At 41.1% G+C, this 23,121-nt stretch overlaps 1 protein-coding gene across 1 annotated transcript in view; it reads left to right on the top strand.

Moving 5' to 3' along the window:
* Nucleotides 1-23,121, top strand: part of LOC124795862 (E3 ubiquitin-protein ligase highwire-like) — a 327,500-nt gene that overhangs the window by 243,108 nt on the left and 61,271 nt on the right. The window contains exons 28-31 of the mRNA XM_047259943.1: nucleotides 3,114-3,506; nucleotides 12,047-12,201; nucleotides 13,186-13,408; nucleotides 13,637-13,864. Of these exons, the coding sequence (XP_047115899.1) occupies nucleotides 3,114-3,506; nucleotides 12,047-12,201; nucleotides 13,186-13,408; nucleotides 13,637-13,864 (999 nt within the window). The remainder of the gene's footprint in view (nucleotides 1-3,113; nucleotides 3,507-12,046; nucleotides 12,202-13,185; nucleotides 13,409-13,636; nucleotides 13,865-23,121) is intronic.

Genomic DNA, 23,121 nt, shown 5'->3' with positions numbered 1-23,121 from the left:
GTGTCAGTCCACTGGGTTGGTGAAATCCTTTTGATTTTTGGGCCAGCGACTGCTGTGGCTAGAGGTTCTTGTAATGCCACTGAGTATGCCAGACATCAGTGGCAGAAGTTTAGTATGCTGAGAAAACATTGTAACGTCCAAATGGCGTGTGAGAGCATGATCTGCAAAATGCCTTGTACCTTTTCAGGCTGAGGAAGTGAGCCCTTGGACAAAATTCGTTGCCCTAAAAATATCAGTCTGTGGCAATCCAAAAACATGCTTGGTTGTGTGCAGTACCATGCCATTTTTATTTAGCCATTGCAAGACTTGTATCAAGTGTTGCTCATGCTGGTTCACAGTTGACAAGAAGATGAGGATGTCATCTAAGTAAGTGAAACTGAAGGGGAGTCCCTATAGCACCACATCAATAAACTGCTGCCATGTTTTTGTGGCATTTTGCAAATCAAATGTCATATACAGACTCTCAAACAATCCAAATGGGATGATGATGGCAGTTTTTGGAATTTTTTCTTCCACTGCAGGTACCTGTGTACATACCTTAACACATCGTCATGCCACATAATGCATAGCTCTAATCCCACAGTAGAGGAACGGTATACCGATCTGGCACCATCTATGCATTGAAGGCACAGTAATACTCGCACAGATGTCACGCTTCATTTTACTTTGGCACCAGATGTAAGGGAGAGGACCATGGACCAGTGGGTGGCTGTGTAATCCCCTCTCTCTACATGGCATTAAATTCTGCCTTTGCGATCGCTAAGCGATCTGGGACCAGATGTCATGGTCAACACGAAAGTGGTGGGCTGTCTGTAGTCTTGATGTACAGTATCATGACATGCCTCTTTTGGTGCTCCAGGGAGTTGTTCCAAGGTCAGCAACCATTATAGTAGGCATGTGTACTCCCCAGCATCCACCTGCACGACTTTGGCTATGTGCAGCACTGCACAGTGACAAAAAACTGAAGTTGCCAAGCTGGGTAAGCCATCCAACAATTGTGCATTCACCATGTCCAGTAGGGGGTGGTAGTATGCCAACAGATCAGCCCTGGTGATGGGCTCAGTGTCATCCGTGATCATAAAATTCCATATGAACACTCAGCACAGCCCCAGGTCCAATTGCATACATTGAAGAGTTGTTTGGAGGGGGCAAATGGAATAAGTTTGCTGGTCTACAACAACATAGCAGTCTCTGGAGGAGGATACACAAGTTTGACCTGGTATTCCCTAAATATTTGCAGCCTGACTTCCAGTCACTGATGAAAAGGTGCTGGGATGACACTTTGCAACCAGAGGCAGCACCTACATCTGACTGCTGCTGGCATTTGGGTATGTGCATGGTGATGTGCAATTGTGTGTCTGGCCCTCAGATCTACATCTACATATATACTCCACTAGCCACCAGGCAGTGTGTGGCGGAGAGCACAATTTGCGCCAAAGTCATCCCCCCCCCCCCCCCCCCCCCTCTCTCTCTCTCTGTTCCACTCGCGGATTGTGTGAGGGAAAAACGACTGTCTTAATGCAGACTTAGTGCTGGTATTGTTTGCTTGTTTGGATGTTGATGAGGTGGTGGAGAAACGACTTCTAGACCTTCTGCAGTACTGGTTTGCGTCGCCGTAGCTGCAGTACCGGGATACCAACTCATCTATTTGCTTGATGAGGGCCTCGACCTTAGCTGCCAGATTGTCATAATGCACCCATGTGATCGTTGTTGAATTAGGCGGAGCCACGTCACAGCCAGTGCATCAGTTGGGCCAAGAACATGACGCTGTCAGTTCTTCATTACACATAGTGACCAATGCATCAGTTAGAATAGGAACTATAGCATCTGCTATCCTGTCAGTCAAGTCAACCACTGAGTCCAAAGACAGCTCCATCTGTGACGGTCTTATGGCTTTCATCTGTGGCAGCAAGTGGTTGCTTCACAAAGTGCCCAGCACTGTTCCAGTGCCCAACTTGCTGTGCAAATGCCTTAAATAATGGCAAGGGTTTAACTCCTCTATATCCTCTTGGGTTAACACTTGTTGGAGGCATTCCTATTGTGATGTGGAAACCCGACGTGACAATTCTGATGTTAGCTTTTCGTACATGTTGACTCAGAGTGGTGCAATGATCAAATCTTCCACTTCAGCAGCATAATGTTGCTCCAGCTGACTAATGACCAAAGCAAATTTAGGGGAGTCTGCCACAGTACACACTTAGAGGAAACTGGCTTCCATTTGCACAAACCGTAGTGCTGGGTTGTGTGGCCAGAATGGGGGCAGTCACGAAATTGACAAGATAATTGCCACCGATTAATTCATCGTACCAGCTCGGGGGTAGTCAAACATCCTGTTGTTTCAAGTTGGGGTCACCATGATGCTCGTACTGCTAGATTCCTTGTTGTCCAATTTGTCGTCTAGCCTGTAGGTGCATGAAATGGCTTATCATTATGTAAGCAAACCGTCTCTCTGTTGCTTTTGTCTAAAGAGTTAAACTCTTTACAAAGAAACAGCAAGTACAGGAGCTTGACGACACATAATCATAGTACAAATAAAATATATTTGAACTAAAATTCCTTGTTGCTAAGGAAAAGAACAATACTAAAACACACATAAAAATCACAAAAATTCTCTGATGCCTTAGAATAATTCATTGCGATATCATCGCTATAGTAGCTGACATGGACAGCAGATTGCTATCTGCACTGTAACAATACTTATACGTATACTTCACATAGCCACCCACACAACACAGCTCAACACTGCACTGCACTATACGGCAAAAGAACTGGAGCTCAGTCACTACGTATATATTATTCAGCAGCGATATATATGGTGAATCAGTGCCTTATGTGTCCGATTTCGCTAGTACCAATTTTGTTGAAACTGAGGGTGAAAAGCTTTCACATGAATTCATACACACTGGCTGTAATTTCAGGCAAAGCTTGAAGATAATCCATTGTACTATATCCATTCCTAAAGCCAACTTGTTTCTCTGCTTGATCAAACATCAATCTTTTCTTCTGTGCAGTTGGTTTTATGATTGCTGTGAGAAATGTTAACTCATAATTGCAATGAAAAGTCATCAATCTCCAGTAAAATATGTATAATTGCCTCATTTTATGGTTTACAGGTATGCGTGCATATAGTTCAAGCTATTCGTAAAGAAGCAGTGCGAGTTCGTGAAGACTGGGAGACACTACTTTGCTCAGGCCAGCAGCAGCATGCAAGTTCTGCAACAACTGGAGCAGCAGCTGCAATGACAACATCAACAACAGCAGCAACAACAATAACAACAACAGTGACAAGTGCTGGTACTTCCAGCAATGCCAGTAAAGAAGGTGCAAGTACCAACACAGAGGGAAGCACAAAACCAGCTGCTGATACCTATTGTTTTGAAATGTTGTCAATGGTACTGGCTCTGAGTGGTAGCAGTGTTGGCCGCAGCTACCTGGCACATCAGTACGGTCTTCTAAGAGACTTATTGAGTCTGCTTCATACAGGTTCTGCACGTGTTCAGCGCCAAGTGAGTCAGTGCATAAATATTTCATTTTTCACTTTCATCTCTCTGTTTGAAGGCTATAAATAATAAGTTGAGAAAAAAACAAGCATTTATCAATTAAAATTTATTAAAAATAATGTCTGCAAAAGCTGAATAATGAGACTAAAGCAAACTAACTATGCAAATATTACAAAAAACGCTTCTCTGAATAATGGGTATCGCATTATAAATGGAAAGTGTCAAAAGAGAAGCTGATTACCCAGTATCACATTCAGTAGATGATGTAAAAGAGATACTAGCTTACCAGAAGTTTTCTGAAATATTTCTTCCTGAAAATACATAAACAATAGATTGACAGAGAGGAGCCAATGTTTAACACTGTGGTGTATGGAGAGGCTCACAGTGATTAAAGTATTAACGTTCCACTATTTTTGTAACAAATAAAATCTGAAAGATGAACTATGAATGAGAATGGGTTCCTGGCAATGATTTACTTAACCTCATTCTTGTTTCTTTGTTTCCTGTTTTCTTTTTATACATTTTTTTAAAAGAGAAATGTTTGATACAATAACTTGTTTGTTACTTTTTCAGTGCCCTCTCAGAATTTTATGTCACTGATTGATAGGAGGTGTTTGGATTTCTAAATCTACACCTGTACACATACTGTGTTTTGAAGTCCCCAATTGGGATCACAAAGGGCAATTATTAACAATTTGTTGAATACACTGAAACACTAACAAAATGCTGCATAGTTCATAAGAGTTACTTTATGTAAATTAATTTTTGCAGCTCTACAATCAGAACAATGGAGGTTAACACCACTGGAATCACAGTGCTGGAAACCCCTCATAGGCGATGCTGAAATCAATCACTTGGCTTAATGGTATCACTGTCCACCAAAATAGAACTTTATAGCAACAGTTGAAACATCATGATACTCAGATCCCAAGCAGGCCCAATCATTACATGATGGTATCATGAACAATTGATTTATTGCAGAGTTTTCATCAGTTCTTCACGACCATGAAGAGGAATACATTACATACTGGACAGAATTCACTTTCTGGAGGTGCTATCTGCTCACCACTTACTGTGACCTTGCCTGTTGTAGGTGTAATTATGTGTATTGCTAGTATGATGTCATCCAATGATACATTCGGCAGGATTACAAAATCCCTCACTCGCTAAATCAGCAACCAGGGCCAGAAGCAGATGCCTTGGCATGGGTGAAGAGGTGAAGAAGCAAGAGCTTCCTGCCCAGGATGAGGTGCTGTAGGCAGCAATGATAGCACTGATGGTGAATGGGATTGAAGTCTGCGAGGATCTCCATCAACAGACTCAAAGGAAATGGATGGATCACACACCTGTTGTCTCTGGTGAGATTCTGGAGATCATGGCATGGAGGTGGGTGCTGCTATGGTAGCCCCTCAGTTCATGGAGACATCTGGGTGGCACACTACATCAAAAGCTAATTCTGATGTCTGCAGAGCCACCACCGTGCAGTCACCAACAAAACCTTTTGATGGCCTTGTTACACCAAAAGGGACCCCAGGATGCAACCCTGGACTTGCCCAAAGGTATGCTTCCAGTTGGGAGTGTCCACATGAAAAGTGGTTGACTCTTCAACTTGAGGAGGCAGTGGTAGTAAAAGGTTGAGCAGAGTCCAATAGGGACACCCATGCAATGACTCCAGTGGACTTCAGCTGTGAATGGGCAGTGCTCTGTAAAAAGCTAAGAAGGCATTTAGAGCTGATTCAGACATGGACGTCCTCATAGTCTTTGACATTTGGATCTTAAAGTGTGTATAAAAAGCTGAGCTAGACCCTTGGGGCCTGGATGGAATGGAGTAGTCATGACGTTGCAAAACTGGAACTGGTGACATCATAGCAGGGGCAGTCAAATGAAAATCTAACACCCACTACAACAGGACCAAGGAATGCTTCCATTCAAATGTAATCACCACATACATTAAGGCAGCCCTGCTGGGAGACAAGATGATCAATACCTGTTTCATAGAATGTGGTCAGCCATTAATGGATCCACAACCGCATCCACTCTTGCACTTCCTTTTCCAACTGACACCAGATTCATGTCTTTCTTCAGGTCGCCAATGGTGTGACATGGTGAAATATTGGGGCTGTATGGAAGATGTTGCAATGTTTCCCAACCAAATTGCTAAAGTGTAGCCTTCATCTGGTTGGCAGTGTCGGGGTGGGCATTATTGTGCAACAGTACGATTCGATGCAACAGAATTCCTGGGCATTTCGACTTTAGGGCATGTTGCAGCTTTTGCAAAGTGTCTTCATAGCATTGCACCTTGATTGCGATTCCACACTTGAGGACCCCTGCAGTTGACAAAGGTCATCATGACCTTACTGGAATTTGTGTGAACAGCTTTGAATTTCTTTGACGGGGGAGATGTGGGATGTTTCCACAGTTGGCTTTGCCATTTGCCCTCAGGCTACAAGTGTTGGCATGTTTAGTCCTCTGTCACTATATGGGACAGAAATGCATGCCCTTCCTCATGGTACCACAGCAGATGACTCAGACTTGATGCCATTCTGACCATCTTCTGTCCCTCCGTCACATGGTGTGGCAACCACTGTGCACAAATTTTGCAGTAATGCAAGTGGTCTTTGATGATAGAATGCATGGAGCCATGGCTAATGCCAATCTGAACATGAATTTCATCTTCTATGATGATTCATCTGTCTCCTTGGATAATGCCCACCACTACAAAGCTAATTGATTGGTGGGCCAGTCCTGGACACAGATTGCCCTGCAGTGGTGTACAACCTTCCCAGAATCTCCTCTGCCACTCATGCACAAGTGTTGGAGACATGCAGTGTTCATTGTACACAGCAGACATGCAATGATGAATTTCATGTACTTCAGCACCCTCAGCCACCAGAAAACAAACCATACTTCCCTGCTCTTCTTTGCTTGCGTCCAAGTCAACAGCTGGATAAACACACTATACCAGTCCACCAGCAACTGAGGTCACAACCCAGCAACTCTGTGCACTTGTGATGTGGCACTATGCCGTTCTCCTGTCACAGCAGTGACAGTATTGAAATATAGAAACAGGGGACCTAGGGACTGTGTATTATGGAGGGTGTTTGGTTTTCATTTGACTGCCCCTTATATGGAGAGCCAGTGATGCTGAGGCCAGCAATTTGGCGGGCCATCCTGTTCAGACATACTGGAAAACACACTGTAATGGGGGTCCTGACAGGATGGCACTGTGACACCCATAGTACCTGTTGGAAAGTCCACCAAAGAAAGCTCAACCAGGGAGTCAGTCTGAAATAATCTCCTACCTGTAAATTCCAAGTCTGGGTCCATAGCAAATCTGGAGAGGGCATCTGCACTGGAATGTTGATAGGAGGGGCAGTAATATGTGGAGAATGGGTAAGTACAAGGCCCAACATTGAAGACAGTCAGCCATTCAATCTGACAGTTAAGCCTTGGACACAAGCAATGACAGCAAATGTTTGTAGTTGGTAATTAAATGAAACTTATTACCATAAAGGAAAGGCCATAATTAGCACCCCAAAAATGATAGCCAATGCATCCATCTCTATTGTGAATAATGTTCTTGAGCCTCATTCCAGATTTTGGAAATGAATGCTAGAGCCCATTTGGAATCATCCAAGAACTTAAGGGATAGGGTGGCTCTGATGCCATGAGGAGAGGTCTCCTTAGCCAGAAGCTATGGTGACCAAGACTGAACCTTCATTAAGCAAAGGGCTTATTGTAGGCAAGTTCTCAAAATTTCTAACCCCTTCTGACAAGCCGTGGAACACTTGAAGGGAACAAACTTGAGGTGCAGGGAATGAACTGGGCATAGTGGGAAACATTGCTAAGAAACTCTAGGGGGTCCTTCACAGAGTTGGGAATCAGCATATTTTTAATCAACTCAGCATAGTTATGTGTGGACTATAACCCCTCCTTACCAATATGTATCCTTGGTAGGTGAAGAAAACTAGAAAAAATGAATATTTAGAAAAATTGTACTTAATGCCCTTTACTTGTAGAGCTGTGAAAACTCAGAGCATATTGCCCAGATGTTCCTCATATGTATGATATGTAACTAGGGCGTCATCAAGATAGTTGCTGCACTGGGAATATCTACCAACTGTTCTAAAAGCCTTTGGAAAACACTTTTGCACTTGTGACCCCAACTGGGAACTTATTATACTGGTAAATGCCAAAAGGTATGTTTAATACCAAGATGTTCAATGACTCCTTAGCCAGTGTAGGCTGGGAATAATTCTCTGTCAGGTCATTTTTGAAAAGAATTTGCCACCACCTAATTTGTAAGTTGGTTTGTCAGATCAGGGTAGAGAGAAAGAATCCACTTCCATTCGGGCATTGACAACAACATTGTGGCATTGGTCCCAGGCAGGTCATGGCAGCCAGCCAGCCGAAAGGTATATGGGCCAGCCACCTGCATAGTTTTGCAGAAATGCTGGCACAGTGTTCTGCAATGCACAGTGGTGACTTGGATTGCTACCTGTTGTAGCATAGAGCAGTGTTTCACAGCCAGTTATGTGAAGGGAACTGAGCTTCTGTCACAGCACACCTGACCAAGGCAAGTGTATATACCCCAAGTTCAGCCAGTAGTTTCTTTTCGGCATTGTGTTTTCATCCGATGCAATCTCTGTGCCAGTCAGCAGTCAGATGTGCAGCCATTCAGCCACAGCTCGATCAAGCAGCACAATCCATTTGACTAAGCCAGTGGTCTAAGAGCTGTCAGTTATCCCTGATGGTTCCACACTTTGAACTGGCACTGCTGAGGTGAGCCCATTCGTTGGATGCCATCGTCTGACAAACAGCCAGCCGTTGAGAGTCCTGGGTTCGACACAGGGTGCCTGTATGCCCCTGCCAGACACCTTGGGTGACAGGCAGAGTCCAGTTGTAAGCTGGCTGTGCTGCAGAGCAGACAAGCAACTTTGTGTCAGTAAGGCTGCGGTCACTGCCAGCTGCCGTTAGGCTGTCTTGGTATTGAGCTGCCTCACCGGATCTTCTTGCCACCACTAGCGATGGTGATGGTCAGCACCTGGGCTACAGCCAACAGCCTATTGTACGAGGAACAATAAATAATAAAGAATGCTTTATTGAGCTAGCCTTCTTGCCTCTGAATTCACCACAGTACTGGAAGAACCCATCGCCACAGCCCCCTACTCACACAATTCTGGGCATAGAAGTGGTCATTCTACAACACTGGTGTCAGAGACGGGATCAACACAAACATGACACCATCAAAGTTAGTTTAATGTTGTCACAGTGATGTAGGATACCACTAAGCTTATGTTCAACTTCTAACAGAAATACCATTGACTAAAGGGAATAAACAAAAGCACTTGCTGTTCAAACCTGTCTTATACCAGTTTAATTTCATTTGCAAAGGCCTAAGGAAGTGTCCACTTCCTCTTCTTACAGCACTGAAGGTCGTATTATATTAGCAGTAGTCTACATACAAAAACAAAAAGCCAAATAGGCATCAAGTGCTGAAATATTTTCTGCAAACTGATCGAAGACTACAAGAAAGAGCAATGTCCTGGACCCTTGGTTGTTCTTCACAGAGAACTTTGGCATGACAAAGGTGCTTCATGATGACCATTGAGCCCACAAATTGAAATGCACACTGTCCAGGGGTGGAATGCCAATACAAAAGTACTCCCATTGTTTTATTATAAAGATAGACACACCTGTTTTAAATAAGAATGTAAGAGGGACATACCTGAGTTGCACATGTAAGGGTATTATTTTTCATGGAAGCATTGCACAATCACTTCTTGTAATGTTATTGATAAGGATTATAGACACACATAGTTGGACACTTCGTGTACTACTTCTCTGTGTCCCCTACAAAAACACAGCCAACACTTGGTATAATAATGATGTGAATCCCAACAAAGTGGAACATTGTATCAAGTAGGCAATTAACAAAAACATTGTGTTTGATACCTCTGAACCACACAAGGTGGAATGGCATGGGACTGGCAGGTGAGGCATATTTACCACATTAGGATTCGAAGGAAAGCTGTTGTACTTCATTGGGTCTTGCTATGATCATCATAGACATTTAAAAATTAGTTGAAAGTGGTTACTTAGTGACTTGGGAAATTTAAAAGGTAGGAGCTATGCCACTGAGGGATCTGACTTTCCTAGAGCATGTGTGTGTAAATATCTGTCAAAACTAAGATGAATTACGAAGTATGTTATTAAACTTTCATCTTACAGCAGGCCTCAAGAATATAAATTTTCTATTCAAGCCTTAAAGATTTGTGAACCATGAAGTGTACCTTTCTAAGTCTGATTTCCTGTGTCGGTAAAATTCTAACTGAGCTGCAATCATATGCATTTAAATCGAAAAATGTTCTGCCAACAAAGCATAAATGTCTGAAAGAGGTAATTCTGAGCCTTCTAACACTGGGACCAATTTCTGCATGAAAGAATATAACTGGAGTTTGGTGGATAGTAAAAATGTCTGCTGCCACTGTGTGTACCAAATGTCAGTTTCCTTAGAATGTTGTGGTAACCACTTCTGGTGAATGTCCCAGTCCTCTTGTGTGTCATTAAATCAGTGGAAAGCCAGAGTAGCTGGCAGGGATTGCAGTTGGTGATGAGCTGAGCCGTCAATGGAGAGGAACACATTTGCCATCAAATAGAAGTGAAAGTGATCCTGCAGCCACTTGACCTTAAATCAGTTAGCTGACAGGCACACATGACCTATTGGCAGGAGATGCTTTCTCTTCCACTCGCAGTAATCCTGCTGGACGTAAATGTAGTGAGAGGTATCGGTAGGAGGGCATTATCCATCGATCATCTAGTGGGGATTACAAGACTCTGCAAACCATTGAGAAATACGTAGCACTTACAAGGTATATGGAGGATGTGAAAAATGACTGTTTAAGTGTCTTGGTGCTTGCTATAACTAGACTAAACTTTTATTCATGGTCCGTATAGGACTGAGACACAGTGGGCTATAGTACATCCCTAGACTGTTCACTTAATAACGTTTCTTGAAACTTTGTAAATTTTTGTCTGTGGAATAAGTAGCATGTATTTCAGAGAGTGTGCCCTTTCATGTTTTTCAGTATTTCTATGACGTTCTCCTATGAGTCAAACAACCAAGTGAAAATTTTGCTGCCTGTCTTTGTATATGTACAATATATCCTGTTGGTCCTATTTGGTCTAAGTCCCACATCCTGTCTACAACTCAATTGTAGGATGCACAAGTGGGTTGTTAGCAATCTTACAAATTGTCGACTAAGCTATATCCAACCTTGTTCCTTGCCTTATTAAAAACAGTGTGTTTCTATGCACTTATATTTATCTGAACAGCTGTCAACTGCTCTGTTTTCTTGCAGAAGTCATTAAGTTTCTGTAATTTGAATGGTTTGCGTTTGCTCCTGTTGACTAAACTTTGTTTACTTCCCAGACTCACCTTTCTCACTCCTTCACATCTTTGTCTGGGTAAAGAACTGAGCAGTTCATCCATTCCATTATTTTGAAAAGAATAGATTGATGCTCACCATATAAAGAAGATGTTGACTAGCAGACAGGCACAACGAAGAAACTGTTGTAGATTTAACTTTCGACAAAAAGGTCTTCTTCTGAAGTAGAAAAGACACACACACACACACACACACACACACACACACACACACACACACACACATATAACCACTGTCTCTGGCCACTGAGTTTATTCATTTCTGTTGCTTTCTTCACAGGTCATCTGTGTGTGTGAGAGAGAGTTGTGCTTGTGGGTGTTTTTTCTACTTCAGATGGAGGACTTTTGGCCAAAATCTAAAATGTGTAGCTGTCTTTTCATTATGCCTGTCTGCAACTCTATGTCACTGCTACACAGTGAGTAGCAGTCTGTCCTTTTCTTAATATTATTATTATTTCAGCCTGGACTTTTCATTGTTTGATTTATCCTTTCCAGTGTCTTCCTATACGTATTTCTTTGCTCTTTGGTACATTTAGCGTTGGTGAAGTCATGAATTATTTTGAAAGCTCAAATTACACCACTAGCTTATTGCTAATAGTCCAAAAATTTGTTTACTTGGTCATCTTATTTGTCTGCATCATGTCTTTATAACTTAAAGATTCGACTTTCCAAATGCATTCATTTTGTGTCCCATAGTGGCAATGGTTTGTGATCCATTAAGAGCAGCTGCTCTGCATCTGTCATTTAAAAGGCAGAGAGAGCAGTACAGTAAGAAGACCAATACATGTTTCTTGGCTTTGTATCTGAATCAGAAGTTATACAATAAGTTTACCACATATCCAGTTTTCTTTCATTGCAGAGTTTGTTAAAGATATAATCCATCTCATTTTAATTTTAATATCTTTGTGGTTTGTTTACATGTAATTCTGCAATTTGTTTTTCACTTCTTATCCTACAACTGACCACAGGAATTCCCTATCTGTTGATAAGGGCAGTTTGTTTGTTATTTGGTATACTTTTCTAATTCCTGATGATGTATAAAGCAACATTTTTTGTTACATTATTTCTTGTTTACTCACTTCTGTTGCTTTCACCACAGGTCACTTCACTACTGAGGCGTATGCTACCTGAAGTGTCGCCAGATGTGTTGGGCAACATCATGGGAGTAAGGAAGCTGCCTCCAGCTGACTTCAGTATTGTTTCTGTTGCAAGCAAAAGTCCTGGAGACAATGAACCACCATTTGACATTCACAGGTATGTAAGAGCTTCAATTATCCATGCTTTCTCCGCATCATTGTTGTCATCATAAACATCATTAGTAGTTTCTTTTATCATTGGGATTTTATGTGCAATTTATTTTGAGACCAGTTCATTTTGTGAAGTAGGAACAGAGAAGTGACTGTGATCTTTTTAGACAAATTGTGTACATAATTCCTTGACCTTGCAAAATTTAAGTCAATACATCAATACCAGACATATCTTAGCATAGACATAGCAAAGAATATGCTAGAAAAGCTACTAGAAGGTAGTCTTAGGTGACATTTGAGCATGGAAAGGGCCAAATCAAAGACAATGACAGTTACTGAACCTCTTTCATGTCATGTGCCATAGAAATCATACTGCTTAGATGTACATCAGTAGCTGTTTATTTTAATATGTGGTACATCACTTGACACTGAAGTTTTGAATTACCTTAAGTAAGGTTCAAAAACTGTTTCAACATGGAATCCAGGACATGGTATGGCTGTATAATACATGATGAAGTAGCCATAACAAAACTGATCACTTTGACAAGGCATTCCCCGATCTCACTGGTCCAAATCAATAGCACTCCGTCTTCAGACCTTGAGTGACCTACTGGGACCATCTGACCGCCGTGTCATCCTCAGTGGAGGATGTGGATAGGAGGGGCGTGGGGTCAGCACACTGCTCTCCCGGTTGTTATGATGGTATTCTTGACTGAAGCCACTACTATTCGGTCGAGTAGCTCCTCAATTGACATCACAAGGCTGAGTGCACCCCAGTCCAAATCAACAGTATCAAAAATTTCATCCAGGAAGCTCTTAATGTCAAATGTAGATAGAAGTTATCTTTGTGAGTTTCTTATAATAATTTAAGTCAATTCAAAGCGACAGTGACTTTGGATAACTTTTAATGTTGTAAAACATAAATGCAATAATTTTATTTGCACATATTAATCTTTATACTGTAAGTAAAGTGAGAATAAACATGTTACAGGATTGGTATACTGGATGTGTTCCTGAGCTGTATAGCAAAAGCACTGACTGTTCAAGTTAAGGTAAAAGGAAAAGATTCTCTTGGAGGAAAAGGTTTGACTACTGTAACACTTGCAACATCAATACATCCCCGAGACTTTGTTGGTGATCGCTGGTGGCTGAGAGGTTGTATTTCGAGAAAACTGGCTGAAGTCATCATTCAACTAATGAAGGACATGGCTGCTGTATGTATTCTATTAGATTCCTATCTAAAAAGTAATTGCAGTTTTACACAGTGTGCATATTGTTAAAGAAGTTCCATTCTGACAGTTGTAACTGATGAACACAATTTAGGACACAATTTAACAGATGCAGTCTTATAAAAAAAATTGTTATTTTTAAGTAATTTTAGATGTTAATAAATTAAAAAATTTCAAATAAAGTTAAATAAATCTCTTTGGTTCACCTTTAAGGGCAAGTTGTCAGAAGCGTGGGCTGATGTGACAAAAGGTGCAGTGGCAGAGAATATTCTGAATTTGACAAAGCTGGACGAGAATCAGCGTGGCCCAACTGAATGCCTACATACTCCTACACTGTGGTTGGCGCTTGCTTCTTTGTGTGTGCTTGATAGTGATCATGTTGAACGCCTTTCATCTGGACAGTGGAGTGGTACAGCTGATGGGCAGCCTCCACCACCAAGAGTAAGATGACAAGTTCTGTTCAATTTACTTTATTTATTACTGTGTTCATATTAATAATCTTTATATAGGAACAAAGAATATCTACAATATGGAAAGGATAGATAGCTACTGACCACATAGAGGAGGTGTTGAGTCACAGACAGGCACAGTGAAACAGAATGCTAGAAATGTTCAACTTTTGGACTGTGTCCTTCATCAGAACTAGAAAAGAGACACACATTCTAACAATCACAACTCACACACATATAGCCACTGTCATCTGCAGGCACCAAAGACTGACGGCAACAGCATCTGAGGTGAGCATCAATCTAGATGGTGTAGATAGTGGGGGTATGGATGAGATGCGAGGCAGAGAGCAGGAGGAATAACGGGTAGGGGTGGGGGATGGTACTAGTGCTGCTTGTGGGAGCATGCAGGGATGTGGTGAGAACAGGATAGGGTATAGGCTGCTGTGTGGGAAGGCTGTGCTTGGGAGCAGGGGGGGGGGGGGGGGGGGGGGGGGACAGTCATCAGAGAAGGGAAAAGGACTAAGTATGTGTGTTGACGGGTTAGAAGGTGACTCAGTGCCTCCTCTGAGTGGTGATTAGCAATAAATCCTTTCCGTATTGTGGTTATTGCTTCCTGGACTTTCCATTGTTTAACAGTGAATATCTATTTCTTAACTGGACTGAATGAGGAAATGCTATATAAATGTGAGTGTTATTTGATGCATTGCTGTGTTACTCCCCCTAATCTACCCTCACTTTGACCAGTAACTACAGGATGCAGTTATGTTGTCACATATTGTAAGTTTACTAACTTGGTTGTAGGTTGAAGTTCCTCAGTGGCACACGCAGAGTTGAAGTTCCATAATATGGAACTGCTTTTGTTCATAGTCATGCAGTTTACTGATGAATACAGTTAAACTTTTTATGATTCCACATTTATTCAGATTAGATGTTTACATTGGCATGGTGACCAGTCTCTATCAGTTGATAGTTCTTTATGTATTATTCCAATGGTAAATTTAGTACAAATTTCCCTGTTAATTTTCATCCAAAACAATGTTACTGAGCAACCAAGTAAGGTATCCGTAATTCTCGATGCCATAAACAACTATAACACTCGGTGTTAGCTCATCTGCACAGTCTATCAGTCTGTCCTTATTGTCTATACTCAGTTCACTTGTATAGAACATTACTTGACACTCAACTGAATTCACTCTCAATACAGTAACAGTAATAGACCACTGACAGAAGTTCAGTATGTAGTGAGAGTGAGGCTAATTGTCTCTCAAATCACAGTTCATCAAAATAAAACCACACTTAAATATCTTCTGCCACCTTTGTCTCATTATTCATAATAGAAGAGTTGATAAGATACAAGTCACATGCAGGCTGTAATAAACATTACTGTATAAAGTGTGTCACTGACCTTTATTGATGCAAATAACATGAAACTGTTATCATGATTATAAGTGTGGATGCACTTCTGTCGGAGTGTTAGTTTGATGGTAGCAGGATGTGGATTCTCACTGGATGTTAACTGACTGTGAAACTGATATGGACATGTTATGCATAAACCTTACTGTGTTGGGTGCTAACAGCAGACTTGTTATGTGTAGGTCTTACTTATGTGATTGCTGGGGGCATATTGAAGACTTTTGAGTGAGGAAGAGTACTTATAGATTGGCATAATGACATTTTGTGATTTTGATGATTCCATTATAGTTTGTTGGTTGATTGATTTGGGGGAGGGGACCAAACAGCAAGGTCATCGATCCCATCAGATTAGGGAGGGATGGGGAAGGAAGTCAGCCATGCTCTCTCAAAGAAACCATCCCAGCATTTGCCTGAAGAAATTTAGGGAAATCACGGAAAACCTAAACCAGGATGGCCGGACACGACTTGAACCGTCATCCTCCTGAATGCAAGTCCGGTGTGCTAACCACTGTGTCACCTTGCTCGGTCATTACAGTCTGTAAAACTGTTTACTAGAGCAGATGCACTCTATAGATTTCAGTAACTTGCTTTAACTAACATATTGTTCATTAACAAAATGAAAAAAGATAACCATTCTGTTTTGTATACTCCACTGTGAATTACATATTTACAAGTAAAGTTTGAAATTATGTTAATTTAGTCAAATCTTTAATTAAAGGCTTTACTGAATAATGAAGGATAGTATCTGGTTCAAAAAAATTATGCAACAATATTATAAAGCCAAATCCTAGAATCTAAGAGGCTTACTGGCTCAAATGACAAAAGTAATTTTTAGTATGTCTGAACTTTAATTACAATTATCTTTCATGGTAATTAGTTTTTGGAAAACTGAAACAGATTATTGTAAAAAGAGGAATGAGGATTTTCTAATAAGTGATGTCAATACTCTCAAATCTGCTGATAAACTCTAACTATTTTCACTGTTACACACTGAAGTTATAATTTAAATTATCAGTTACTCTTCATTGACATGGTTTCCAGTGAAACCAAATGCACTGATGTAATCATGGATTCAAAGCTTCAACCTAATTAATGAATTAATGATAAATGTTGTATATACAGCATTTTGGCAAATTCAAGTGTTTGTTTAGTTAGAACCAGTTAAAAGACAGACAAAAAATAATAATAATGCCGGTGCCTCCAGGGGTACAACATCTTAGCTAACCCATATCTGCTATAAAGTGCCTCAAATATTTTCCTTCACTTTGCTTTGGCAATCAGTTTCAGTGTGAAGTGAAGCACTGTACACAATGTACTGTGCATTACTTTTTGTTTGAATGCACACTTCTTTGGTACTGCATAAACAATTCAGCAATTTATTTCATTCACTGATGGAGTAGCAAACAGATCAGTGGCAACAAATGACAACATTCTGAAAAGAAAGTTGCTACTCACCATATAGCGGAGATGCTGAGTCGCAGATAGGTACAACAAAAAGACTCGCACAATTAAAGCTTTCAGTCACTATGGCCTTCGTCAACAATAGAACACACACACGCGCGCACACACACACGCGTGCGCGCGCACGCACACACACACACACACACACACACACACACACACACACACAAAGACACGCAAACGCAACTCACACACACGACTGCAGTCTCAGGCAACAGAAACCACACTGCAAGCAGCAGCACCAGTGCTTGATGGGAGTGGCGACTGGGTGGAGGCAAGAAGGTGGCTGGGGTGGGGAGAGGTAGTGATAGTGTGGTGGGAGTGGCGGACAGTGAAGTGCTGCAGGTTAGTTGGAGGTCAGGGGAGAGATGAGGGGAGGGGGGGGAGGAGTAGCAGAAAAGGAGAGAAAAAAAAGGATCCATATGACACAGTCTGTGAAGCAGTCATTGAAATGAAGGATATCATTGTCATAAGCCAAAGAATATACTTACATCATCAGCAACCTCTCTGAAGGTGATTCAGCAATTTCCCAGAACCGTTTTCCTTACTTCTTCCACATTGTCACCAGTAATTCATGTGGTAGGGTGTTCCGTGCAATTGTTATCTTCAACGCCCTCTTGGCCCTCTTTAAAATGTTCGTACCAGTCATAAACCCTTTCCTTACTCATAGTAGACTTACCAAAGTCCACAGTCAACATTTTGAATGCGGAGTTGCACTTCATTCCTTTTTTCAAGTAAAATTTAATGCAAATTCTTTGATCCATCTTTTTCAAAAGTAAAAATTCACCAAGCACTTGAAAACACTAGACCCTTCTCGACTGTCAACCAAAAAATAAATGAAACTTCGTGGCAGAGTAAATCTGTGTGCTGGACCGAGACTCGAACTTGGGACCTTTGCCTTTCATGGGCAAGTGCTCTACCAACTGAGCTACCCAAGCATGACTCACAACACACCGCTCACAGCCTTACTTCTGCCACTACCTCATCTCCTACCTTCCAAACTTGACAGAAGCTCTTCTGCAAACATTACGGAACTAGCAGTCCTGGAAGAAAGGATATTGCGGAGACGTGGCATAGCCACACCTTAGGAGATGTTTCCAGAACAATGTTTCCAGAACAAAATTTTCACTCTGCAGTGGAGTGTGCGCTGATATGAAACTTCCTGGCTGAGTAAAACTGTGTGCAGGACCGAGACTTGAACTCGGTACCTTCGCCTTTTGTGGGCAAATGCTCTACCAATTGAGCTACCCTATCGGCACACACTGCACTGCAGAGTGAGAATTTCATTCTGGAATAAAGTAAATATTCAGAACAGCTGAAAATGCAAATATGCATCAGGAACATGTGTACCAACAAGATAAAGTAAATAAATAAATAAAAATAAAAAATTGAAAATAGGATTATAAAGCCCGCAAAATTGAAGAAGTCCCATTATTCTTTGATCACACCTAGTATGTCCATTTATATGTGAATCTCAAAGCAGCTGGATAATTTAATTGAAAACTGTGACTAAAGTTCGTGATCTGGAACTGATATAAAGTGCTGATGGCATACCTTTGGCAGCAAAGCTGTAGATGTAATCACTTTGGGCACTCTGTCTGAGAGGGGTTACATACTTCCAGTTCTGCTGTTTGTGATGATAATGTAAGGTTAGAGACTAGGGAAGTAATAAACCATAGCATCACTATTTTAGACAATAATCTTGTAGAAGATTTCACTTGTTGTTAATGTACTTTGTACTACAATGCTATTGTTAATAAACTTTATGCCTTTCTGTTGTCCAGTGTGCAGTGTTAAGACAATTTTTCTGGAAAAAAGATTATAGAACTAACAGTTCCTTCAATTTTTTTGTATGTTCTGATAGTTTTGCTGCCAGATGTCTGTCATTCCCATAACAGCTAGCTCAACAACAATTTGATACTAATGCTATACACCTCAAAATAATTTGTTAACGATCATTTTAGAAAAATATGAAGCCATTTACAAATTCTCATTGAAATATTAATAAGGTTTAGTAGCCCTAATCAGGATACAATTAAAAATAAGAGAGTGAACCTTCCACAAGAGGTAACTGAAATTTCCCATAGAGAATGTTTGTGTCCAGTTCTACATTTGCAGCCTCCTACTTTGCCTTTCAAGTCTGGCACACAGGGGCTCTTAAATACATCAACAAGTGGGAGGAACAGAGAAAGAAGGAAGAGAAGACTGTCGAAGGTCAGATCACATGACACCCAGACTCCTGGTTCACTGATACAGACAGCCCAATCGAGCAAGTATGGAATGAACATTTCCAGACCCTGCCACACAATTTGTTTCAGGGGTTCTAAAACATCAGCTGCACCTCGCACTTGTTGTGGTCAGCACATTCTTTAAATAGTTTACCCAAAAACATGAGAATTTGTTAAACCTTGAAATTAATTGACTCAACAGTAAAAAATGTAAAACCATGATTCACATAATCTGAATAAAAAGAGGATGAACAACCACTCTGATACACATCAACAAATCCTTCCCATTAATTTAGATAGGAATTCACACAGTACATAAAAATGAATGGTGATACACATTTTTAGCTGAGGACATTAGCATTCTGATATTAGGCCAAAAGTCACTGAAAACAACTGCTATTAAGATAGAGCCTGACTAGGTTTATAATTGGTTTAAAGCAAATATTTTAGTTGCAGTAGTTCTAAAGCCTACATTATATGATTTGAAAGAGACAAACGGAACTTGACTGTAAAATTTCTGTGTTCAGCTGGATATCAGACTTAAAAGATAACTGAAATACTGTTAAATTTGTCATAAATAATTATCTCATGCTGCTTCGAGATTCTTGGGTGTACTGCTGGATACACTTGTCGAAAGTCCACAATATTTCTGCAGACAGCTGTTCTGCCGTGATCAGATGGTACTGATTGAATGAACTGTCTGCTGTGGGCTCACAGTTTTTATACCTGCTGGTCCAGAGTTCTGGTGTCTATGGCGCTCTGCTGTGCCTGGTGGCGGGGATGCGTGTGGCTGTGATGGTGGCGGGAAGAGTCTCAATTGCTTTCCATCTGTCATCCCTACCACATCTTGCACCTGGGAGTCTCGTTTTGCATTGCTGGAGCTTAGTATTAGTTCCTGTGCCTTGCTTAGTTGGAAGCCAGTATTTCTGTTGATTAGGTTATCATTCACATGCATTTCAATTGGCTCTCTTAAAATGCAATCCAAAAATTTATTAGTGGTAACCAGGAGTCTCATTTGCTGCTAATTTATCTTAATCCATTTTCAGTGCAGTATTCTGCTATTGCAGACTTGTTGGGCTGCAGTAAGTGGATATGGCACTCAAGTTTGTCAATATAAGGGTTGAAATTCACATGGAACAAAGTACACTCCCTGCCTTTTTGAGACCCAGCTCATCTTTCACTGTTTCTTATAAAGCTTGTGTATTGGCTGGTGAGTGGAAAACTGGTGTTATCTGGTGTTTTCACAGTAGTCTGCCAGTTTTTGGCAATGCATTGCCTGCAAACAGTCTGAAAGTGGTGGTCTTATCTTTTTCTTCTGTACTTTCATCTTCCAAGTCATTCTTGGGGATTCAGCAGTGCCCTTGAGTACCATGGAAGCAATATATCAAATGTAAAAGTATGAAATACAAATTTCAGGCAATATATGTGGCACTAATGCAGTTTGTACTATAAAGATTTGACACTGCACCATTTTGTTCTGTCATCAACAAGTGACAGACATGTATGAGTGATAAATTGGGAAAATGTGGTGTTGTTATGTTCAATACGTCGAAATTTATGCCAAACAATGGACATTTGTAGACAGCATTAATTTTTTGTTTGCATTTGAAGAAAACTGCTGCTGAGTTATACCAATTACTTTGGGAAGCTTATGGTGAGCATGCTGAACATGCTTTATCACAAGATACATGTGAATAACGACTTCAGCATTTCGAAAATTGTGACTTTGATGTTGCAAACAAGAAACGTGGAAAACTGCCAAAAAATACAAAGCTGTGGAGTTGGAAGCGTTGTTGAAGAAAGATGATTCACAAACACAAAAAAAGTTTGCTGAGCAATTGGACATTAGTCAACAAGCTGTTGCCAATCAGCTACGAGAGATGGAAAAGATTCCGAAGACTGGTAGATGGGTACCACATGAGTTAAAAAATGGGCAATTGGAAATGTACAAAAAAAATGTGAGGTTTTGCTTGCTCAGTACAAAAGGAAGTTATTTTTGCTTTGTGTAATTACAGGGGATGAAAAGTAGATTTATTTTGAGAATCCCAAATGCAAAAAATCATGGATGGACCTAGGCACACCATCCACATTGACCACAAGACCGAATCACTTTCGCAGATAGACGATGCTCTGTGTTTGGTGGGATCAAAGGGGCATGGTATACTATGAGCTCCTAAAACCTGGAGAAAGGTTAATACCAAATGTTACCAACAAATATTGACCAATTTGAACCATCCGGTACTTGTCATTTTTCTTCAGGACAATGCTCCTTCACGTATGGCAAAACCGGTTCGCGACACATTGGAAGCACTTGACAGGGAAGTTCTACCCCATGCAGCTTACTCACCAGGCTTGGCTACCTCTGATTACCACTTGTTTGCATTGATGGATCACACACTTGCTGAGCAATGCTTTGGTTTGTATGAATATGTGAAAAAAATGGCTCAATGAATGGTTCGCATCAAAAGGGGAAAATTTTTACCTGTGTGGTATTCACAAATTGCCCAAAAGATTGGAAAAATGTATAACAAATGATGGAGCATACTTTGAATAAAGCACTAATTACATTCTTCTGAATTTAACATGTTTTTTTTACACAAATAGTCTGCATTTCATACTTGTGCACTTGGTTAATGTGGAATCTCAAATCACTTGCTAACCATCTCAGTGGGCAGTGTGAAAAAGCTTGATAAGCTTGGCAACTAGAAAAGACTGCTGCCAAGCTGCCTCACCATTTTGCTAAGGTGTCAGGATGAAGGTGCCACACATACATTCACCAAAGTGGCACATCTCATCAGCACCCCTGCAGCTAACCACTTCTAACAAAGAGTTAGCCTGGCCATGGTCAGGGCTGGCATCCCCTTCACTCGACAACAGCATGATGTTAATGCCAGAGATCTCTTAACGCTTCATATGCAGATATCCTCTGTACTCTCTGCAGATTCATGGGAGTGGGTTGACAGAGTGACCTAGATCCAGTTGTATTTGCATACAAGAAATCGAGAGTCATATCGCCAAGTTTTCTCGATTTTTTTTGTTAAGCAGTCAGTAAATGATGCAGCCAACAAACACACAGTGACCACTCTCATAGGAAAACCACTGGATGACACAGTAATGTCGGTATTGGAGAAACGAACGAGCTTCGTGCCAACATCTACATATCTCCCAGTTGCTGAGATTGTGTGTACTGTGAAGCAGGCAACTCGACGAGTACCAAGCAATACCACAGAGGAAAATCATCAGAAAACCTTCTGAAATCTCACCAATTTGGTTCAGCCATGGAACATTTCCAAAACAAAAAGGACAGCATGTTCACACTCTGAGAAAACAAACAAATTGTTGTCCTCCCAGGCAATCAGAGCAGTGCCACAGTTCCCCTCCAATGCAAGGACTATGAGCGAAAAGTGGTAGAGGTATAATCCAGCATACCAGAAAATAGCAGCAGATTGAACTAAGAAAGTGCAGCAAAGCACCTCTGCCTTGTTAAAAAATAGGGCACTCACCAGTCATGTCACCAAATCACTTTGCCAGTGCATTGCTGTACCATCCAAATTGTATGGCATGTCGGGGACCCACAAGGAAGGCACATGACCAATAGTGAGCAACACTGGAACACCAACATATCCCAACAAAGCATCTGGCTATCTGTTGGGCGAGCACATCGGTAAGGGTACTTGTCACATATGAACTTCAGAAGATTTCATTCGTTGGCTGAAGAGGTAAGGCTGCAGGAGTCCGACATTATGTTCAGCTTTGATGTTCTCCTGCTTTTCACTCAAGACCCTCTTGGAGACTCCATATAACTAATCAGTGAGATGTTTGGCCCTGAGCTGTCAGAACTTTTTAGACATGTTCTGACACTGTTTATTTTGTTATAATGGACAACACTACGAGCATAGCCACAGCCAGCCCTTTCTTGCCAGCTGTAACAAATCTGTCCATAGAGTACTTCAAGGATGAGCACTGGAAACTGCTGAACTAAAACATGTTTGTTTCTTTCAGCACACTGATGACACTTTTGCCATATGGCACATGGACACAGGATTTCTTAGAACTTCAGAATTTCATCCATGAAAACATTCAATTTTCTGTGGAAATAGAAGAAGATGGTGAACTTCCTTTTCTTGATGTCCTAGTTCAGCATAGG

Source organism: Schistocerca piceifrons, chromosome 4 (assembly GCF_021461385.2).
Source record: "Schistocerca piceifrons isolate TAMUIC-IGC-003096 chromosome 4, iqSchPice1.1, whole genome shotgun sequence".
Taxonomy (NCBI): domain Eukaryota; kingdom Metazoa; phylum Arthropoda; class Insecta; order Orthoptera; family Acrididae; genus Schistocerca; species Schistocerca piceifrons.
The sequence above is the reverse complement of the archived record's forward strand: the minus strand, read 5'-3'. Positions and strand labels throughout refer to the sequence as shown.